The sequence below is a fragment of the Trematomus bernacchii genome, unplaced genomic scaffold, assembly GCF_902827165.1.
Source record: "Trematomus bernacchii unplaced genomic scaffold, fTreBer1.1, whole genome shotgun sequence".
Classification (NCBI taxonomy): domain Eukaryota; kingdom Metazoa; phylum Chordata; class Actinopteri; order Perciformes; family Nototheniidae; genus Trematomus; species Trematomus bernacchii.
Window position 1 is genome coordinate 15,566,613 of NW_022987593.1, and position 17,675 is coordinate 15,584,287.

General features: G+C 39.1%; 1 protein-coding gene across 1 annotated transcript in view; it reads left to right on the top strand.

Annotated features, from left to right (window-relative positions):
- The window catches only part of LOC117481838 (protein dachsous-like), a gene marked incomplete at its 3' end in the record, with an annotated part of 20,104 nt that extends 3,851 nt beyond the window's left edge, over positions 1 to 16,253 (top strand). Inside the window, 18 exon segments of the mRNA XM_034129733.1 lie at positions 1,644 to 1,691; positions 1,771 to 1,860; positions 3,061 to 3,147; positions 3,523 to 3,630; positions 3,717 to 3,830; positions 5,124 to 5,217; positions 5,301 to 5,419; positions 6,529 to 6,702; positions 6,792 to 6,920; positions 8,125 to 8,280; positions 9,148 to 9,328; positions 10,087 to 10,220; positions 10,414 to 11,364; positions 12,387 to 12,512; positions 14,101 to 14,352; positions 14,979 to 15,077; positions 15,542 to 15,716; positions 16,194 to 16,253. Coding sequence (XP_033985624.1) covers positions 1,644 to 1,691; positions 1,771 to 1,860; positions 3,061 to 3,147; positions 3,523 to 3,630; positions 3,717 to 3,830; positions 5,124 to 5,217; positions 5,301 to 5,419; positions 6,529 to 6,702; positions 6,792 to 6,920; positions 8,125 to 8,280; positions 9,148 to 9,328; positions 10,087 to 10,220; positions 10,414 to 11,364; positions 12,387 to 12,512; positions 14,101 to 14,352; positions 14,979 to 15,077; positions 15,542 to 15,716; positions 16,194 to 16,253 — 3,097 coding nt within the window.
- Between the last annotated feature and the right edge of the window lie 1,422 nt (positions 16,254 to 17,675).

A 17,675-nucleotide genomic window follows, 5' to 3' on the forward strand; every position in this document is an offset into this window, starting at 1 on the left:
AATAAAATTATAATCATAATAATGTGAAAGCCTTTACTCTGAACATGTGTGTCCTGTAGATCCCCACATTCACCACAAACCCACATTCAGGACTGTGCATTTTAAATAATTTAACTACTCAATATTTTAACACAAAACAAAACAAATAATTGTTATTTATCAAGATCTAGCCATTTATGAAATAGCTTTCTTAATAGCTATGTTTTAGTGACGTTCAAGATAATTAAACATGACTTAAATTGTTAGTATAACCTTAAGAAATGAATTGCACATAATAATTCCCACGGAGCTGTGAGCACTTATACATTTATGTGACGCTTTTCCACTCATTCTTCCAGTTCTCCGTTTTCCTGTGTTGAAATCGAGCAGCTGTGAAGATGGGGGCGGGGCTTTTATACGCGAGTAGTGAAAACACTTCCGCGTAGTCTGCTCTCGTGTATCCTCCCTTTCGTCTCCTCCCGCACCCCTCCTCCCTCACCCCTCCTCGACTCCTCCGTGTGCATTTCAGCTATTGGGACGTCCTTCAAAATGGCGTGTCTTGATCGATTTCCGGGTCAAGTCCCGGAGGAGGGGAAGAGAGGAGTCGAGGAGGGGTATTGAGACGAGCCTTTTGTTTTCCAAATGTCAGGAAGTATTCTTGCCTCGCTTCTGAAGCAAGAAGCTCGGCAGATATGTGCTACCAAGCAAGCGTACTCGCGATTGAGAAACACCCACACACACACACACACACACACACACACACACACACACACACACACACACACACACACACACACACACATGGTAATGGAGCACAGGTGGAAACAATCAGAGGCAGGAACAACAATCAGGCTGACAGGTGACACACAAGGGCAGGAAGTGAAGACACCTGAAACCAGAGGGTAGAATCATTTACCAAAATAAAACGGAAGGTGACAAGACTAGGAACACAAGACATTAAACTAAAAGGATGTCAACGCTGAAACCTTACATAAGCACAAATACAGAGAGAAAACTAAATAATAAGATGTATGCACAATAAAAATGAATACATTTACTTAAAATTAAAATGAAGACAACAGGGCTTCAGTGGTAGCAACATTTTTATTTGTTTTAAAATAGTCAGCCTGACATGATCAGTTTACCTATTCATTAGCATGTATAAAGTGTTTAATGGTTATTTAATTAAGATCTTTATCTTGGTTAAATATTAAAAAGTTCAACGATGATTTGCAAGACAGGATGAGTTACTTTAATGATATTTAACTGAAACACACACATTTCCCAAAGGTGCTTTTGGGGCAATTAAGGAAAAATGTTTAGACCCTATCTCAAAAGTCCTCATGCTTTTGTGTTCATCGAAATATTGTTTAAAGAACACCAGTATTATTCCTTTGATCTATTCCAGAGAGCTTTCTGGAAGTGATCGGGGACATAATCTAACTTTCTGTACACTCAGCTGATTCTGATATTCAGCAGCCTCAGTAATTATATATCTTTCAAAGTTAAAGTGTCTTTAGTGCAACATTTTCCATTTGTGTTTTGCATTTTCTTTTCTGAGCTCGAGTGGAGGAATAACCTTTTTAAATGTCAGCTTTATAGACAAAATTCACTTCTGCTCTGAGTCCTGAAAGTCGTCTCAACACTTTGTTCATGTCTTCCAGAGTGACTCCACTTTGTATTATTCTGTCATGTGTGACGGCCCTGTTAAGGTAAGTAACGTTTAATAATCACAGCATTCAGTAGCTTCACAAAACAAAATACTTAAAATAATATACTTTACCTTTGCAGTACAACAACTCGCGCACAGTGAAAATCACCGACATCAATGACCACAGTCCGGTTTTTGAACAGAAGACCTACAACATTGACGTCTCTGAGGTAAGTCGCTGAAATCTACAAGCTGTTGACAGGCGGCCAAAAGTACTGTATTTAAATCATTCAAATTAGTTTAAAGAGATACAAATAGTAACAAAAACTGTGTTCAGGCTAAAATGACTTATAGGAACAGCAGCTTAAAGCTTTGTGCAATAGAGTGGTGCAGTGACAAGTCCTAAAACCCGGAAGTGAGTTAGCATTTTACCACTACGGGTTCCCTCGTCTCAGAGCCAATGGGATCTCTCCATAGGATTTTGGAGATTAGCTGGAAATAAGGTCTGTGGTTGAGACACATTGAAGAGACGGATCACGTTTGTTTCTACAACATTAAATACATCAGCAGTGACCCCACTGGTGATTCCACTGGTGTCTGAAAAACGATGGTTGTTACCAAGTGGCTGAATAGGACTACAGAAGTTGTGGAGGCCGTTGTACGTCATTACGCCGAACACGTAAACACTGCTCTAAGTTTGTTTGTCCCTGTTCTGCTTGAGAGAAAGTACCTGCCTCCTGCAAACAACCTGCTTCAACTTGTACCATTTAGAATCTGTATGTTTGAATATCGATCTTAAGTTGGCGTCACGTTGAAGTCGTGCGACCCTGCTGTAGTTCGTTTATAGCATAACGTTAGCATTTTGCTTCTGGCCATTAGATTTACGATTAGAAAATTATAAAAGTAGGGTAGACATGTGGAGATTATCCGACTGAACAACGTGATCCGTCTCTTAAATGTGTGTCAACCAACCACAGACCTTATTTCCAGCTATTTTCCAAAATCCTATGGAGAAATTGCATTGCGTTTTTGTCCAGGGAACCCATGCACAGATTACTTCCGGGTAAATACGTCATCCCTGCACCACTCTATACCACCGCTCATGTCCAATATGAACTCACGTGCAATTTACGTTTCATATTTCTTGCTTTGAATTTATTTTCAATTTTAAACATTACCAGCTACTTCAATATTTTCATATGGTCACATTTTTAGAAAGAAATACTGCTACTTGTGTTTTACCATGGTGTTCTTATCTGTTATTTGTTATTACTTATTGTGTTCTTCTTATTAATATGTGCTTAGTTTTTTATATAATATGTAAGTGTATTCTTTTTACTTTAATCTGCATCGTACCTTTGCTGTTATAATGTCGTACATTTCCCCGTTGCGGGACAAATATCTGATTCTGATGCTTTTCTCTTTTTTAGATCAAAGAAGTGGACAGCGTGGTTGTCCAAGTTAGGGCTACAGATGGAGACAGCACTACAGCAAACAACTTAGTGACATACTCCTACGTAATAATAATATAATCATTATAATGATAAACTCATATTTTAATTATTTTATTTACACATGTAACAAGAGTAGAGTAGCTTAAGAATTGTTTTGATGCACTGTGGCTGAGAGCAGATGTATGAAGATGTTTTTTTGGCTATTTGGTTTGTATGATTCTAACATGAATCCTAATGGTTAAAAAAATGTATTTGGTCATTTTGTCAAAGTGTGACTGCCTTTCATTTAACTCACAAACAGTGATTGATTCTTACGACAAAAAGTGACCAGACTGCCAACATTATGATGCTTATTTTATTGTCTTGAATGTTTAAGTCTCAAAATCACGTGTCATGATGTGTAACAAAAATCTGTGAATGTTGTTTTCTTTTCATAAGGCACCAACCTCAGAAGACTTTAGTTTGTTGAGCTCAGGGGATTTTATTTTGAAGAGACGTTTAAACTACAATTTAGTCCAGAACTACAGCTTCCTTGTGACGGCCCGGGTAAGTGAACATATTTGCAACTTTAAACAGAATTATTTAAAAAGCCAAGGGGACATGAGTACCTGACTGATCTGTGTTCTCTGCAGGATAACTGGGGTCTAAACGACACGGCCCCTGTGACGATTAACGTAGAGGACTTTGATAACTTGAATCCCTTCTTCAGCTACAACGTGTACCAGGCCTTCATTAAAGAGAATCGGGTGAGTCTGTTTAAGAGGCCCTTTTGTGCTTTTGGGTTTCCCCTTTCCTGTAGCGTGTTGTTGTGTGTATAGGTTTTTGTTGCATGTAAATTGCCTGCAAAGGTTAAAATCCAAGAGTTCCCTCCAGAGGCAGTTTCTCTGTCACAGTAGAGCAGGGGTGTCAAACTCAATTTCATCGAGGACCACATCAGCATTATGGTTGCACTCAAAGGGCCGGTTGTAACTTTAAGACTTTATAAATATACATATATAAATATTTAATATATATGAAATAATGTATTATATATTACATTATTGCCTCTGCATTGGATTAATTTCAGATAGGGTAATAACTTCATAATGAACTACGTCTGAAAGCAGAAGTCTAGGGCAAATAATTGCAAGTCTCTTCAGTGAGAATGTCACAAAATGATTTAAAAAGAAAAGCCAAATTATAAAAAGATCAAAATCCAAAAAGAAAAGTGACATTTTGAAAAAAAAGAACAATTCTGAGGAAAAGGCAAATTCTAAGAAAAAGGCATAAAAAATCAAATTCTGAGAAAAAGGCATATTTTGAAGAAAAAACAGCCAAATTCTGAGAAAAAAGGCATATCTGAGATGCATTGTGGGACATGTAGTTTATGGGCAACGTGCTTCTGTAAAGCGGCATGTAACCGTATAATGAACGTATTATATTCTTTGCAAGCTCTTGTGGGGCCACAGAAAATGAAGTCACGGGCCGGATTTGGCCCCCGGGCCTTGAGTTTGACACCGCTGGCACAAAATACCAATATGGACTTGAAAATGAGCATAATGTGTCCCCTTTAACCTATACAATATAATGCAAAACAACATATCTGATGCACTTGATTATTGACCTATTATTGGAGCTGAAGTTGAACCTTTTAGAACTGAACATTGAAAAGTAATTGAATATAAAAAATGAATATAAAATATATAGTATAATATAATTGAAACACATCCTAACCACAATGTAGATCACAGCCAAAATGATTTGAAAATTAAAAAGCAAGTAATGTTTGCATTGATGCATACGGGTTGAACCCAAAACATTTCTCTCTTTGCAATGCCAGCCAACAATAAATACTAAAATAATATACAGTCAATAGTGATGAGGTTGTTGCTATTATTCTAAGATAATGTTGGTACATGTAGATTAAAGTGTAAATGTAACATCTCTGCTCATGAAATAGTATATCTGGATTTTTCTAAAATGTCACTGCTGAATGTTGCTTTTCAATTTGATTTGGAGATTTTTTTTAATTAAAAACCCTTTCATATTACATATTTCAGGATGGGCATTTCCAGACCATTGAGCCGGCGGCGATAGAAGCTAAGGACGGAGACAAAGGGATAATGATTGCTTTAACTTACAGCATCAGTGCAGGTAAACGAAAAGAAAGAAAATAACTGCTCAGACTTTTTTGAGACAGAAACACCAAATATTTAACATTGTGTTTGTTTGTTTAGTGTCTCCAGACAAGTATCGGAGTAACTTCAACATCGACTCCAGCAGTGGGGTTGTGTCTGTGACGACTGCTTTAGACAGAGAGGAAATGGACGTCAGTGTGATCGACGTCAGCATCAAGGTACTGAAACCTATCTTTGGTCCTTCATGGACGATATTGTAAAAAGAAAATCTAATCCCAGTCATGTAGCACTTTTAAATGAAATTAAAATACAAATTTCAAATATTGTTGTCATTATTCTGCATCCAAAGAATATTGTGGAGTTCCTCAAGGTTCAGTTTTAGGTCCCTTTGGTTTTTCTATTTGCAAAATATATCTCTGAAACTTTAACGTTTGGTTTCTCACGTAGGATAATGTGAGAATTTAACATAAACATAACACATTTGCTGCTTTTTTCTTCTAAGTTGCATCGATGCTTACATACAGAAGTTGAGTATCCAATATATGATATGGGTCAAAGGCTGGTAACATCTGTGGAATTCGTTCTTGTTTCTTTGTGATTTGCAGCACCAAGAGCTCGGTAGCAACATAAATAAATAGCTAAAAACAAGCAGCTAGCTAATTGGCTTAAAGACAATATTACAGCAAACTGAAACACACACAAACATGCAACATTATACACATAACATTTGCAAATCTACACGTTTACATGTTCTACTGTATCTGCACACTGATAATATTATGTATTTTGTGTCATTGTATCATTTGAATGTACTTGTGTTGTTAATTTTGTTGCTGAAATATCAAGAAGCCAAACTGAAAGCCAGAGTTTTATTCCCTTTTTCTTATTACTTCATTGTAATATAGCTGTATTTTAAATGCTGAGGACAGGGCTACACTAGCATTCCCTGCATTGCAATGTTTAATTAGCAAGTAGAGAACTGTGTTACACATAATGAGCTACGAGAATAACTCTTGTAAGCTATTGTCGGTATTGTGGGTTCACAAAAATGTTACATATCCAATTTTCTATTTGAATGTACATGCTTGCAAAGAATATCTTTAAAATTAATACAGTTGAATGAATGCTAATGACTCTGCCCCTTTATGCTTACCCATCCTTAAATGTTAAAAGATGATGTTAAATCACACACACGTGTAAAAGAATGCAGTCACAGCAATTCAACACATGGCTTTCATCTGGCTTTCAACAGATCACAGTTCATATACAGAATACAGAATACAAAACTTCCTAATGAATGTTTATCTGTAATATTGTCTCTCTGCAGGCGGCCCAGACAGACGACATTTTGAAGACGGCTGCCGCTTTGGTGACCGTCAGTGTCGAGGATGTGAATGATAATCTTCCAGAGTTTGACCAGCCCAGCTACTCTGTAACTCTTCTGGAAAACTCTCCTGTGGATGCTGTTCTGTTCAAACCCGTCGTCACCGACCTGGACGAGGTGGATTTTTTTTTTAAATACTGTATATCTTTGTGAAATTCTCAATAATTCCTCATTAAGTCATTTATTCAATGATGCTCTTTCCACAGGGAGGATTTGTGGGAACTTTGCGGATCGTTCCAGATTCTGCTCCTTTCTCTGTCGGTGCTGATGGGACGGTCAGAGTGAAGAACTCCACAGTTCTGGACCGAGAGACCACTGAACTATTCACATTTCAGGTAATCCATTTTTGGAGGTATTTACCATTAGCTCCAAACTATCAGGTTCCTACCAAAGACATACTTGATTTTTTTTTAAGTTCATAAATATTAGGGATTTTTTTACTTTTCACCATTGACATACCAGTTTTGATGCAAAATACTACTGTTGTGTCAGTTTTTTAAACAAAATATGTTTGTAAAAAGTAAATGACTGCCAGAATGATATTCAATTTGTGCTCTAGTGAGCATTTGGGCCAGCAGGACAGCGTATGTGGGATTGAGTCAAAATAAACAATTGTGTGCGCTTGTCCATGGTTCAAGTTCTCCCAGAGCAAAAATCAATCAATATTGAATTTAATTTAAAAAAATGAAAGAAACCCAAGAGAGCAACAGAGGAGGGATCGCTCTGCCAGGACGTAATAGGTGTTGTGTGTATACATAAAAAGAAAAAAAGATAATCTAGTACGACATAGACTAAATGCCAAAAAAGATCATTTGAAGGTATATTAAATAAAAGAGACTGTGAGGCTCATTGATGTCCTTCGAATAGCAGTTTGACAATTATTGTTTTCTTAGTTGATACATTTATTGATCGTTTTAGTCTAAAACAAAACCCTTAAATATCACAATACTTGCTCTTTTAGAACTATTTAAAAATGGTGGGAAACAAACAGTGTTGCTTTGTGATTGGCTGCCACAAAATGCCACTAGCTACAGTAGTATGTGTGGGGGAAACTTCTGAAGCAATTGGAAACAGGACGAGACACGAGGAGAGCTGGAGCTTTGATGGCAAACACTGACGGTTTATTTGGAGCTTCGGCCGAATAATTCACAACCTTCCTCTGGTAGGAGGTGTTAACTAGATTGCTTAGGGTAATCAACATTCTTCAATAGTTAGACTAAACAGCTGAGGACACTGAATCAACTTTAGTTGTCGCTTATGGCTCGGGGTCATCTACACCCCGAGAAGGATGTGTTCCAGGTGTCCCACAACAATAACTATCTCTGACCGAGAGTTGCCCGGTCACAAACTGGTAACAACAACAAAATGCTAGGGCAGCCCCTCCTTAAGGGAGATAGTGGCTGTCCAAGGCTGGGCATCTGCGTCAGAGGGCGAAGGAGGACATGCAGGGCAAATGATTCCCTGACAGTATGGAAAACAGACAGGGCTGCATCTGTTTACATTCTGTGCTTTACTTTGCTTTTCTTTTGTTATTAACAGATTGAAGCAAGGGAGGCCAATCCCCCCCACAATAATGTAACGGTGCAAGTCAGTGTGACTCTTCTGGACGAGAACGACAACAGTCCTGTGTTCACCAGTAACACTTACGAGGGAAAGGTGTATGCAAATCAAACAGAGGGAATGTCGCTGGTCCAGGTGAGTGATTACACAGTTATTCATCTGGTTAACATTTTAGGTTATGTTTCATCTACCATTCAGATATTTGTGTTTCAGTGTTAAGCATGTGACCTGCTACCATGTCCATCCCCTTAACTTATATCAGCAACAGTCTTGTTTTTATGCATTTAAAGATAGTTCTCATGGCTCATTTTGACATAATTGACAAATATCAATCTCACGTTTGTTAAATGGCAAGCTTTAAAGGTTATATATGATACTCTGATTGAAGTATTGTAAAATAAGATAAAAAAGAGAGTTACATTTCAATTAAGAAATACATAAAATTACAAATTGAAAATCATATTTGAAGGTGGTTTGCCAGAAAAATAATATGGAGTTCCTCAAGGTTCAATTTGAGGCCCCTTTCTTTTTCCATTTGCCATACATTTGATGGTTATATCTGCCATTCACGGCTAAAACTTCTATAACTAACCCTGACTTTTTACAACTTAATGTCACAAAGTGTAACATCGGTAGTTTTAACCTGGCCCGTAATTTCCCATGTTTTTTATCAACAATTTTTGTAATTGCTCCAGTATTAAGCGAAGAACCAGCAGCTGCAAATTGGACTGCAATGTTAGAATTTAGACTATAAAACACTAATGTAACCCTTCATGTAATTACCAAATGCTCCACATAATTATTTGATTAGTCTAATAGTCTTCCTTTAGTCTAGTTATCGCATTATTGTTTAAAACTTCCCTTTGCTCCATCTTTAACTTTGAAATTGTTATAGTTATAAGATTGTAGCTTTTTTCTGTTGTCATTTCTTTCTGTTGATATGTGTTGCTCTGTCATTCCCAGTTGACTCTCAGAGGCTAATTGGTATTATTTATCTCAAAGGTTAAGGCAGAAGATCTAGATGCCGACAAGAACGGGCAGATCAAATACTCGATTGAATTTGGGAACGACGACGGCTACTTCTCAATCGATGAAAACAGTGGAAACATCGCGCTGGCTAAAACCATTCCCCTGGAGGAAAACGTGCTTTTGGAGTTCCCTCTCTTCATAACAGCCAGAGATGGTACATCTAAACAATATCTCTCTGAGTATCCAGCACTTTCACGCTTTCTGATTGTGATGATTTAGCCTGTTAGGGTTAAAGAGATAATCAGACCAAAATCACAACCTTTGAAGCTACAAGTACGATTTGTTTGTATTTGTGTGGCTCAAAGCATTAATCCTACTGTGAACATCAATGTCCTTCAAATTAAGTTTCTGTTGTTTTCCTGTGGTCTGAATCTTTCAATGACTCATTTGAATTACACTATCTTCTTGGACTTTGGCTGTATAAAAGTCCTGGTGATTATAAAATATATCTATCACAACTTAGACACATGGGTGATCTCAGTCACATAGTGTACCTTGATTAACTACCCTACGCAGTTGCATCTTTCAAAAAGGCTTTATTTACTTTATTGTGCTTTTCCATTTACTTAGGCTTTACATCAAATTCCAAGCTGGCGTCTGAAGACACGTACCGCAAATTATTTATTGGGATTTGAAGTTTTTGGAGTGGAGTTTCACACAGCAGCATTTCAAAAGGCTTCACGGTGTGATTAAACACATAGACATAACATCCTTAAATAAAGGACAAATAAAATATAATAAAATCCATTCTGAAGGCAGTATGCTTAAACCTCACTGGTTGCCGTATAGCTGAGCCCCGCCTGGAAAGCTTTTATCCTGTGGATGAATCAGAGGGAGCTACGTCCAACTTTTTTTATTTTTATGCCACACTCAATATAATAAGTCTGATAATCTTCCCCACTTGTCTTATAGGCGGCACGATATCCCGCTCCTCCTCAGCTAGGGTGAGCATTCGTGCTCCTGGTGACTCCAAACCTCAGTTTTTACAAAAACTGTACCGTGGCACCGTAGAAGAAGAGCAGGAGCCAGGAGTTGTTATTCTTACGGTAAGTTGTTAATGTATATCGAGAAATTTGCTCTGGAGGGAACACAGGGATTTTAGCCTTTGCAGACCATTTGCATTCACAACAACCTATATCACAAACTACAGGAAAGGGAAACCCCCAAAGGTATAATAGTGCCTCTTTAAAGAAGTTAGTGACAAATCATTGTTCCTGTTCTTCCTGTTTGTGTACTCAGGTTAACTTCCTCGCACTATCTGCTGAGCGTCCCCCGACTCTCACGGTCGACACAGAAACCGACAAGTTCACCATCTCCAACAGTGGTGAATTCTCCACTAAAGTGAAGCTAGACTACGACGAGGCTCCACACAACTACACTGTAACGATCTCCATCTCTGACGGATCTCACAGCGACAGTGCCGTGGTGGTAGTTCAAGTCACAGACGTCAATGATAACGGTCCTGTTTTCACCTCGAGTTCTGTCACAAAATCAGTCCCAGAGGACGCAGAGCTAGGATCCAACGTTACTGTTGTTCCGGCTACAGACAAAGACAGCAGCTTCAACAAGGAGATCAGATACTCCCTGAGAGGAGGAGAGGGGCGGTTCTCTGTGGACGCTGTTTCTGGCATGGTGAGTGTTGCTGCTTCACTTGACAGGGAGACTAAGGCTGAGTACGAGCTGCTGGTGGTGGCTGAAGATCAGGGTCGTCCAGTCCGCTCCGCCTCAGCCTCCCTGCTGATTGAAGTCACCGACATCAACGATCACATCCCAAAGTTCTCACAGTCTGAGTATCAAGCTGAAGTCCTGGAGACAGAGTCAGTGGGTTCAATCCTGCTAAGTGTATCAGCTTCAGACCCTGATGAAGAAGCAAATGGAAGAGTTACTTACAGTGTTTTCCAGCAGAGTCCTTCGTCAGATACTCCTGTGTTTGCGTTGGACTCTTCCTCTGGGACTCTGCGTCTGCTCCAACCTCTGGACTACAGCCTGGTGAAGGAGTACAGGCTGGTGGTTCAGGCCTCTGATGGCGGGACTCCCTCTCTGGTAGGGAACGGCTCTGTGGTGCTGAAGGTGAAGGACGTGAACAACAACCCTCCTGAGTTCAGTAAGGAAAGATACGATGTGACCGTCTCTGAGAACCTGGCTGGGGGTTCGTCCATCCTGAGCCTGGAGGTCACTGACAGAGATGAGGTGAGTCAAATAACAAAACTATGATTTGGTATATTGCACGCTCTATAAGATCATACTCCTTGTGTTTAGTTGTGTTCTGACTGAAAAAGACAGACTGTACTTCTTAACAATGAGTACAGTTGCAGGTCATTTCTGCTTTATTTTTTACCTTAGCTTCTGACTTCAACACTTGAATTAATTAAATACAAAATAAAAAGCTGATAATGATATTGTATTACCATTTTTTCTTAAAGTGAATTTGGCAATAATAATAAAACAACAGAATGTAATGTAAAAAAGAAAGAAATAACTTGAAATGTATGCTACTTTGGGAAAGATTGGAGAAAATGCTAACGTCAGAGCGCTACCTGCACTGCAAACAAGTTTAGTTTGAGGTGATCTTGGGAAAACAATACAATTATCTGTATGTGTATATTCCAAGGCACTCCCTTTTTAAACAATTGTATGCCTTGTGACTCTGATAAACAAGAATGTGCCTTTAAAAACATTACTCCACAGCACTATAACACAATACTTCGCAGGGTGTCATCAATCTTAGCTCTTGTCTTGTCTCCTATTTCCACAATGACATGCTCGCCTTAAATATGAAGAATGAACCTCTCCTCTGAATCCAATTATTGTTCAAATACATCTGAAAATAATGTCTCTCTTTGTTAATTTCCAAATTTGTTTCCAAAGCATTCGTCTCATATTCTTTTCAGCTTCCTTCGATCTGGGAGCGTGGAAATAATCAAATTAAATACACAATTCCAAACAATGGATTTGTAGTTTGTCTGATCTGCTTGGTGAAAGAGATCCAGTTATATTTGTATTTTTAGTAGCAGTTCCTTTATCTTAAAGCTTTAACCACTTAACAGTTTGGACCTCAGCACTTCTGCTTCACACTGACGTCATTCATAAAGACTATCCCTGATTATTCTGCATGTTACTTCAGATAAGAACCTGCTGCTATGTCAGAGCTTGCGATTACCTTTGGCTATGAAGTCAGCGTAGTTATTCAACACACGTCTCTTCTTCTTCAGGGCGGATTCTCTGACGGTTACTTCATCTATAACAACGATACCTTCGACATCAACAATCAAGGTGTGGTCTCCCTGAGGAAGGACGTCACTTTGGACAGAGAGACAAAAGACAGCTACATTTTACAGGTACAAAAACAAAACAAATATAAATACTGTGGGGGAAACTTCTGAAGCAATTGGGAGTCAGGACTCAAAGAGAGACACGAAGGAGAGCTGGAGCTTTGATGGCAAACACTGACGGTTTATTTGGAGCTTCGGCCAGAGAATTCACAAGACATGTCACAGGCCACGGTCTGACCACATGGTTGAGATGCCACAATCAATTCTGAAGACCCCTCCTGTAGCTCCAGGTTTTAACTAGTTCAGAGTGTGATAATCAACATCCTTCAATAGATAGACTAAACAGCTGAGGACACTGAATCACATTAGTTGTCGCTTATGGCTCGGGGTCATCTACACCCCGAGAAGGATGTGTTCCAGGTGTCCCACAACAATAACTATCTCTCACCGAGAGTTGCCCGGTCACAAACTGGAAACAACAAAATGCTAGGGCAGCCCCTCCTTAAGGGAGATGACGGCTGCTCAAGGTTGGTCAGCTGCGTCAGAGGGTGAAGGAGGACACTAGGGAAAATGATTCCCTAACAAATACAGTATGTCCAGTTCTCCAAAACATCTTCAATGGTACCACAACAAATTGTCTGATACATATACATGTATTTGTTGCATATCTTGGTATTGATTGTGTTAACAAAAATAGTTTACAACACTATGGCGATATTTTGATTTCCTAAACTTCAATTAAGACGAACATTTCATTGATAATGGAAAGAAAGTCTCCCAAAAATAAATATCTACTTTAGACAGTATTAGAGGTAGAACATATAGCAAATCATTTCACAAGGGAAAAACATGTTGTGACTTTCAGTCTCACTGTATCCTAACAGTTTGCTCCCTGTTTTCTTCACAATTACTTTCATTAAGATTTGGAAAATATTTGTGAATGTAACTTTAACCTATTTGGTTTCTCATAATAATATCTTAACAATTCACACAATATGTTTGCAGTGTATTCACAGCCCTGCACAATAAGAGCAAAATAACCACAATAAATACATTTAAAGTAAATAACAAAAGTATTTCTGTACCATCTGATAACAGCGTGGTATAGTTTTTATTTATTTGTAATGGATAAAAAAGATCAGGGAAGAGAGTTTTCTCAGCTGACTTCAGGTGGGCTGTGGCTCAGGAGGAAGATGGTCCTATACCATCAAAAATATACTGGTTTAATTCCCAGCCCCTTCTGTCAATGTGTCCTTGGGCAAAACTTAACCCCAAATTACACATATTCAATTTTCAAGGCTTTATTGTGAAGTGCACATTAGGCACAGTGTAGGTATGACAATGAAAAGCGTAGGTCACAGGCGCCTCCAGCAGTGCAACATATATATAGGACATGGAACAATTAAAACAGATACAAATACAGAACAGTGTGTGAGTGTGTATGAATTTGAGTTTCCCCGAGCAGGTGACACCTTGTATGACAGCCCTTGCCTCTGTGTGAAAGTGTGAATGGGTGAATGCTGACTTGTAAATGTAGAAGGGTCGCAGAGAGCGTGAAAGCGCTATATAGATAGATAGACACCTAGTTTCCGTTCCGGCTATGATACATTTTGATTTGATTTGATTTACCATGATGTTCTGTGTGTGTTTCCAGGTGGTGGCAGTGGATCAGCTGGTTGACGGGCTCAGAGCCACGGCTCAGCTCAACATCTCCGTCCTCGACTACAACGACAACGCCCCGCAGTTCCCGATCATCCCCGACCCCCTGCTGGTCCCGGAGGGCGACTACTCCGAGAAAAACCCTGCAGAAATTCTCATGATCGTGCCCACAGACGCCGACCTCGGCCCCAACGGAGAAGTCACCCTCTCCCTCGCCTCCCCTCACCCACTGTTCAGATTCAGAGAGGTGAGGCCATGAGAGAGAGGATTGGGGAAATACTGTTGTGTCAGCGCTCAGGTTCTAACATCATGTGTGGTGTTGCACAGAGGTGGAAGAAATACTCAGAACTTGTACTTGAGTAAAAGTAGAAGTACCAGAGTGTAGGAATACTCTGTTACAGTAAAAGTCCTGCATTCAAAGTGTTCCTCAAGTAAAGTAGAAAAGTATTTTAATCAAAATATAGTTAAGTAGCGACAGTAAAAGTAGTCATTGTGCAGATTGGTCCATTTCAGAATAATATATATGATATGTTTTATAATGATTGATCATTAAAGTGTTCTCAAAGCTGGTAAAGGAGCAGCTAGTTTGAATGACTTTGTATACTGCAGGGTAGCTTGTGGATTTACTCCAGGTGGAACTAAAGTCTGATTTAACACTTGATTATATTTCACATCATTCATCCACATCTGTAAAGTAACTAAAGGTATTAAATACATGTAGTGGAGGAAAAGTACACCATTTACCTCTGAACTGAAGTGGAGTAGAAGTACAACGTAGCATACAATGGAAATACTCAACAAGTACCTACAAAAAAAACGTACAGTACTTGAGTAAATGTACTTAGTAACTTCCCAGCTCTGGTGTTGTTTCAGGACGGGATGCTGCTGGCTGTCGGACCTCTGGATCGGGAGAGCAAGGAAACATATGAGCTGGTGGTGAAGGCCTCAGATAACGGCAGCCCTCAGAGAGAGGTAGGAGACGAAGAAGAGAGAACCATTTCACATTTGTTTTCTGACAGCACTGCACAAGGAAAAAAGATTCTTTGAAGAAATGAATGTTCTTCTGCCTCCTCCTGTGCTTCTCATGGCATTTGCAAAACTCTCAACACCCGGATGAAAACAACCAATAAGGGACAAGTTCTGATTGGTTGTTTTCTCATAAATTCAGCACTTTTATTTATTTATTCGTATCAGTCTCATGCACATCTGTAAGGATATAGTGACAAGCTTAAAAATCAAATATGATATAATGTATTTTGAACAAAGTTGCTAACTGTCGTTTAATCAGGTATAGTATGACACCTGGCAAAGAAGAGGAAACTATAAATATATATATCGATATCATCTAAATTGTAATCGATTATACCAAACACAAAGACTATTTAAAGATTGAGATATAACAATCCTAACCTCCTTTACTGACTTCTGTGCACCAGAACATCACCACCATCAGAGTGAGCCTCGTGGACGTCAACGACAACAGACCTGAGTTCAGCTCCAGCAGCTTCGTCAGCAGCGTCCTGCTCAAAGACGCCGAGGAGGGCAAAGCTGCTGCTGACGCGTGTCCGCCTCCGACAGAGACCAAGGGAACAACTCGCTCATCAGATACAGGTCAGATCAGCTGACTCACTCTGCTTTCAATACAAGGTCTGCTTTGAAATGTCAATAACTCATGATGGTGGAACATGGAGTGTTTTCATCTCGGTGCAATTCACGTCTATAAAATACGATACGATATTACTTTATTGGTCAGATCAAGTCTGAAATGTGACTTGCATCCCAGCAGCTCCATGTGTAACGTCACATCAGCTGGAATCAGCTCTGTGTTTACTGAGAGGATTGACTGGAGCACTAAAGGATGCTTCAGTCTGACTTATAGTGATCTCGCATTAGAGGGTAGCAGTTCATATTCTTTGGGTCCCAGATGACCTGAAAATGTTTCTGCATGAACTCCTGTTTCTAAGAACTGATCATTTATGAGTTTAATTGCCACAAACTGGACTCTTTTACAAAGCTGTTCTCAAGCTCTTGAAATGACCAGTGTGGTCTGTATAATCTCCTAGCTTTTTCTATGGTTCTCTGTTGTAGTTTCTCAAGAGGGAAGTTCTCCATATCTGGCGCTGAACAGTGAGACCGGGGCCGTGACCTGGAACTCTGACTTGCTAATGTGACGGAGGACACCACGCTCGTGCTGAAGGCCGTGGCGACAGACCAGGGCCGACCCCCGCTGAACTCCACCGGTCAGTGTGATGTCATCATGTGACTCAACCTCCACTTTCCACAACTCTCACTTTTAAGTTCTGGTTGAGCTTCAACTTCAGGAGTTTATTTATTATTTCATATATAATATAAGTTTAAAATGGGGGAGAAGGTTTAAGAAGAAGTCGCAATAATATTATATATAGTATAAAATATATAAAATAATGAATGTATATATATTTTTTACAATAGTTCAGGGGTGTCAAACTCAAGGCCCGGAATATAATGTTTATTATATGGTTACATGTCGCTTTACAGAAGCACGTTGCCCATAGACTACATGTCCCACAATGCATCTCAAATTTTACTTTTTTTCTTAGAATTTGCCTTTTTTTTTCAAAACGTCACTTGTTTTTCTTGAGAATTTGGCTTTTCTTTTAAAATCATTTTGTGACATGCGCACTGAAGAGACTTGCAATTATTTGCCCTAGACTTCTGCTTTCAGACGTAGTTAATTATGAAGTTATTACCCTATCCGATAATAATCCAATGCAGAGGGCAATCATGTTAATATAATACATTATTTTATATATATTATATATTTATATATGTATTTATATATTATAGTCTTAAAGTTACAACCGGCCCTTTGAGTGCAACCATAATGCGAATGTGGCCCCCGATGACATTGAGTTTGACCCCCCTGTATTAGACTGTTAATGAACAATGTACAGCTGTCAGGTTTTTTAATAACTAACACAAACATGATAAGCAAGCACAAAGGTTTCATTTAACAGGAATGACTGATTATGCAGCTACTAAAGAAGTCATACTTTTTTAAATACTTTTATTTAGAATTTTTCTTTTAGTGACAATAAACAAAAGACAGTCATACATTTGAATTAAAAAGGATTTATTATTCGCCCTAAAATCAGTTTAATTCTAATCAAGCCGCTCGTGTTTTGCTTTGAGACTTGAACGAATAGAAAACCCTTTTGTAATAATAATAATATAATAATAATAATAATAATGGGTTCCATTTATAAAGCACTTCATATTGATTTCAAATCCCGAAGTGCTTTTGTCGTATTTTCTTGCATGAAGCTAGCAGCTTGTTGTCCGATAGTTGATTGTTACGTTAACTAACTTCTGTATTGGTGTGTCTTGCAGCCGATGTGGTGGTGGAACCTGAGGGTCGCCAGCCTGACGGAGGGCGTGGCCTTCCTCAGCTCCTCCTACAACTTCAGCCTCCATGAGAACCAGCCGGCGGGGGGGGAGGTGGGGGAGGGTCACCGCCGCCTCAGGAAGTCCCATTTACGACGTGATTTACTCACTGAAGACACACTCAGACCTGTTCTCCATCAACGCCAG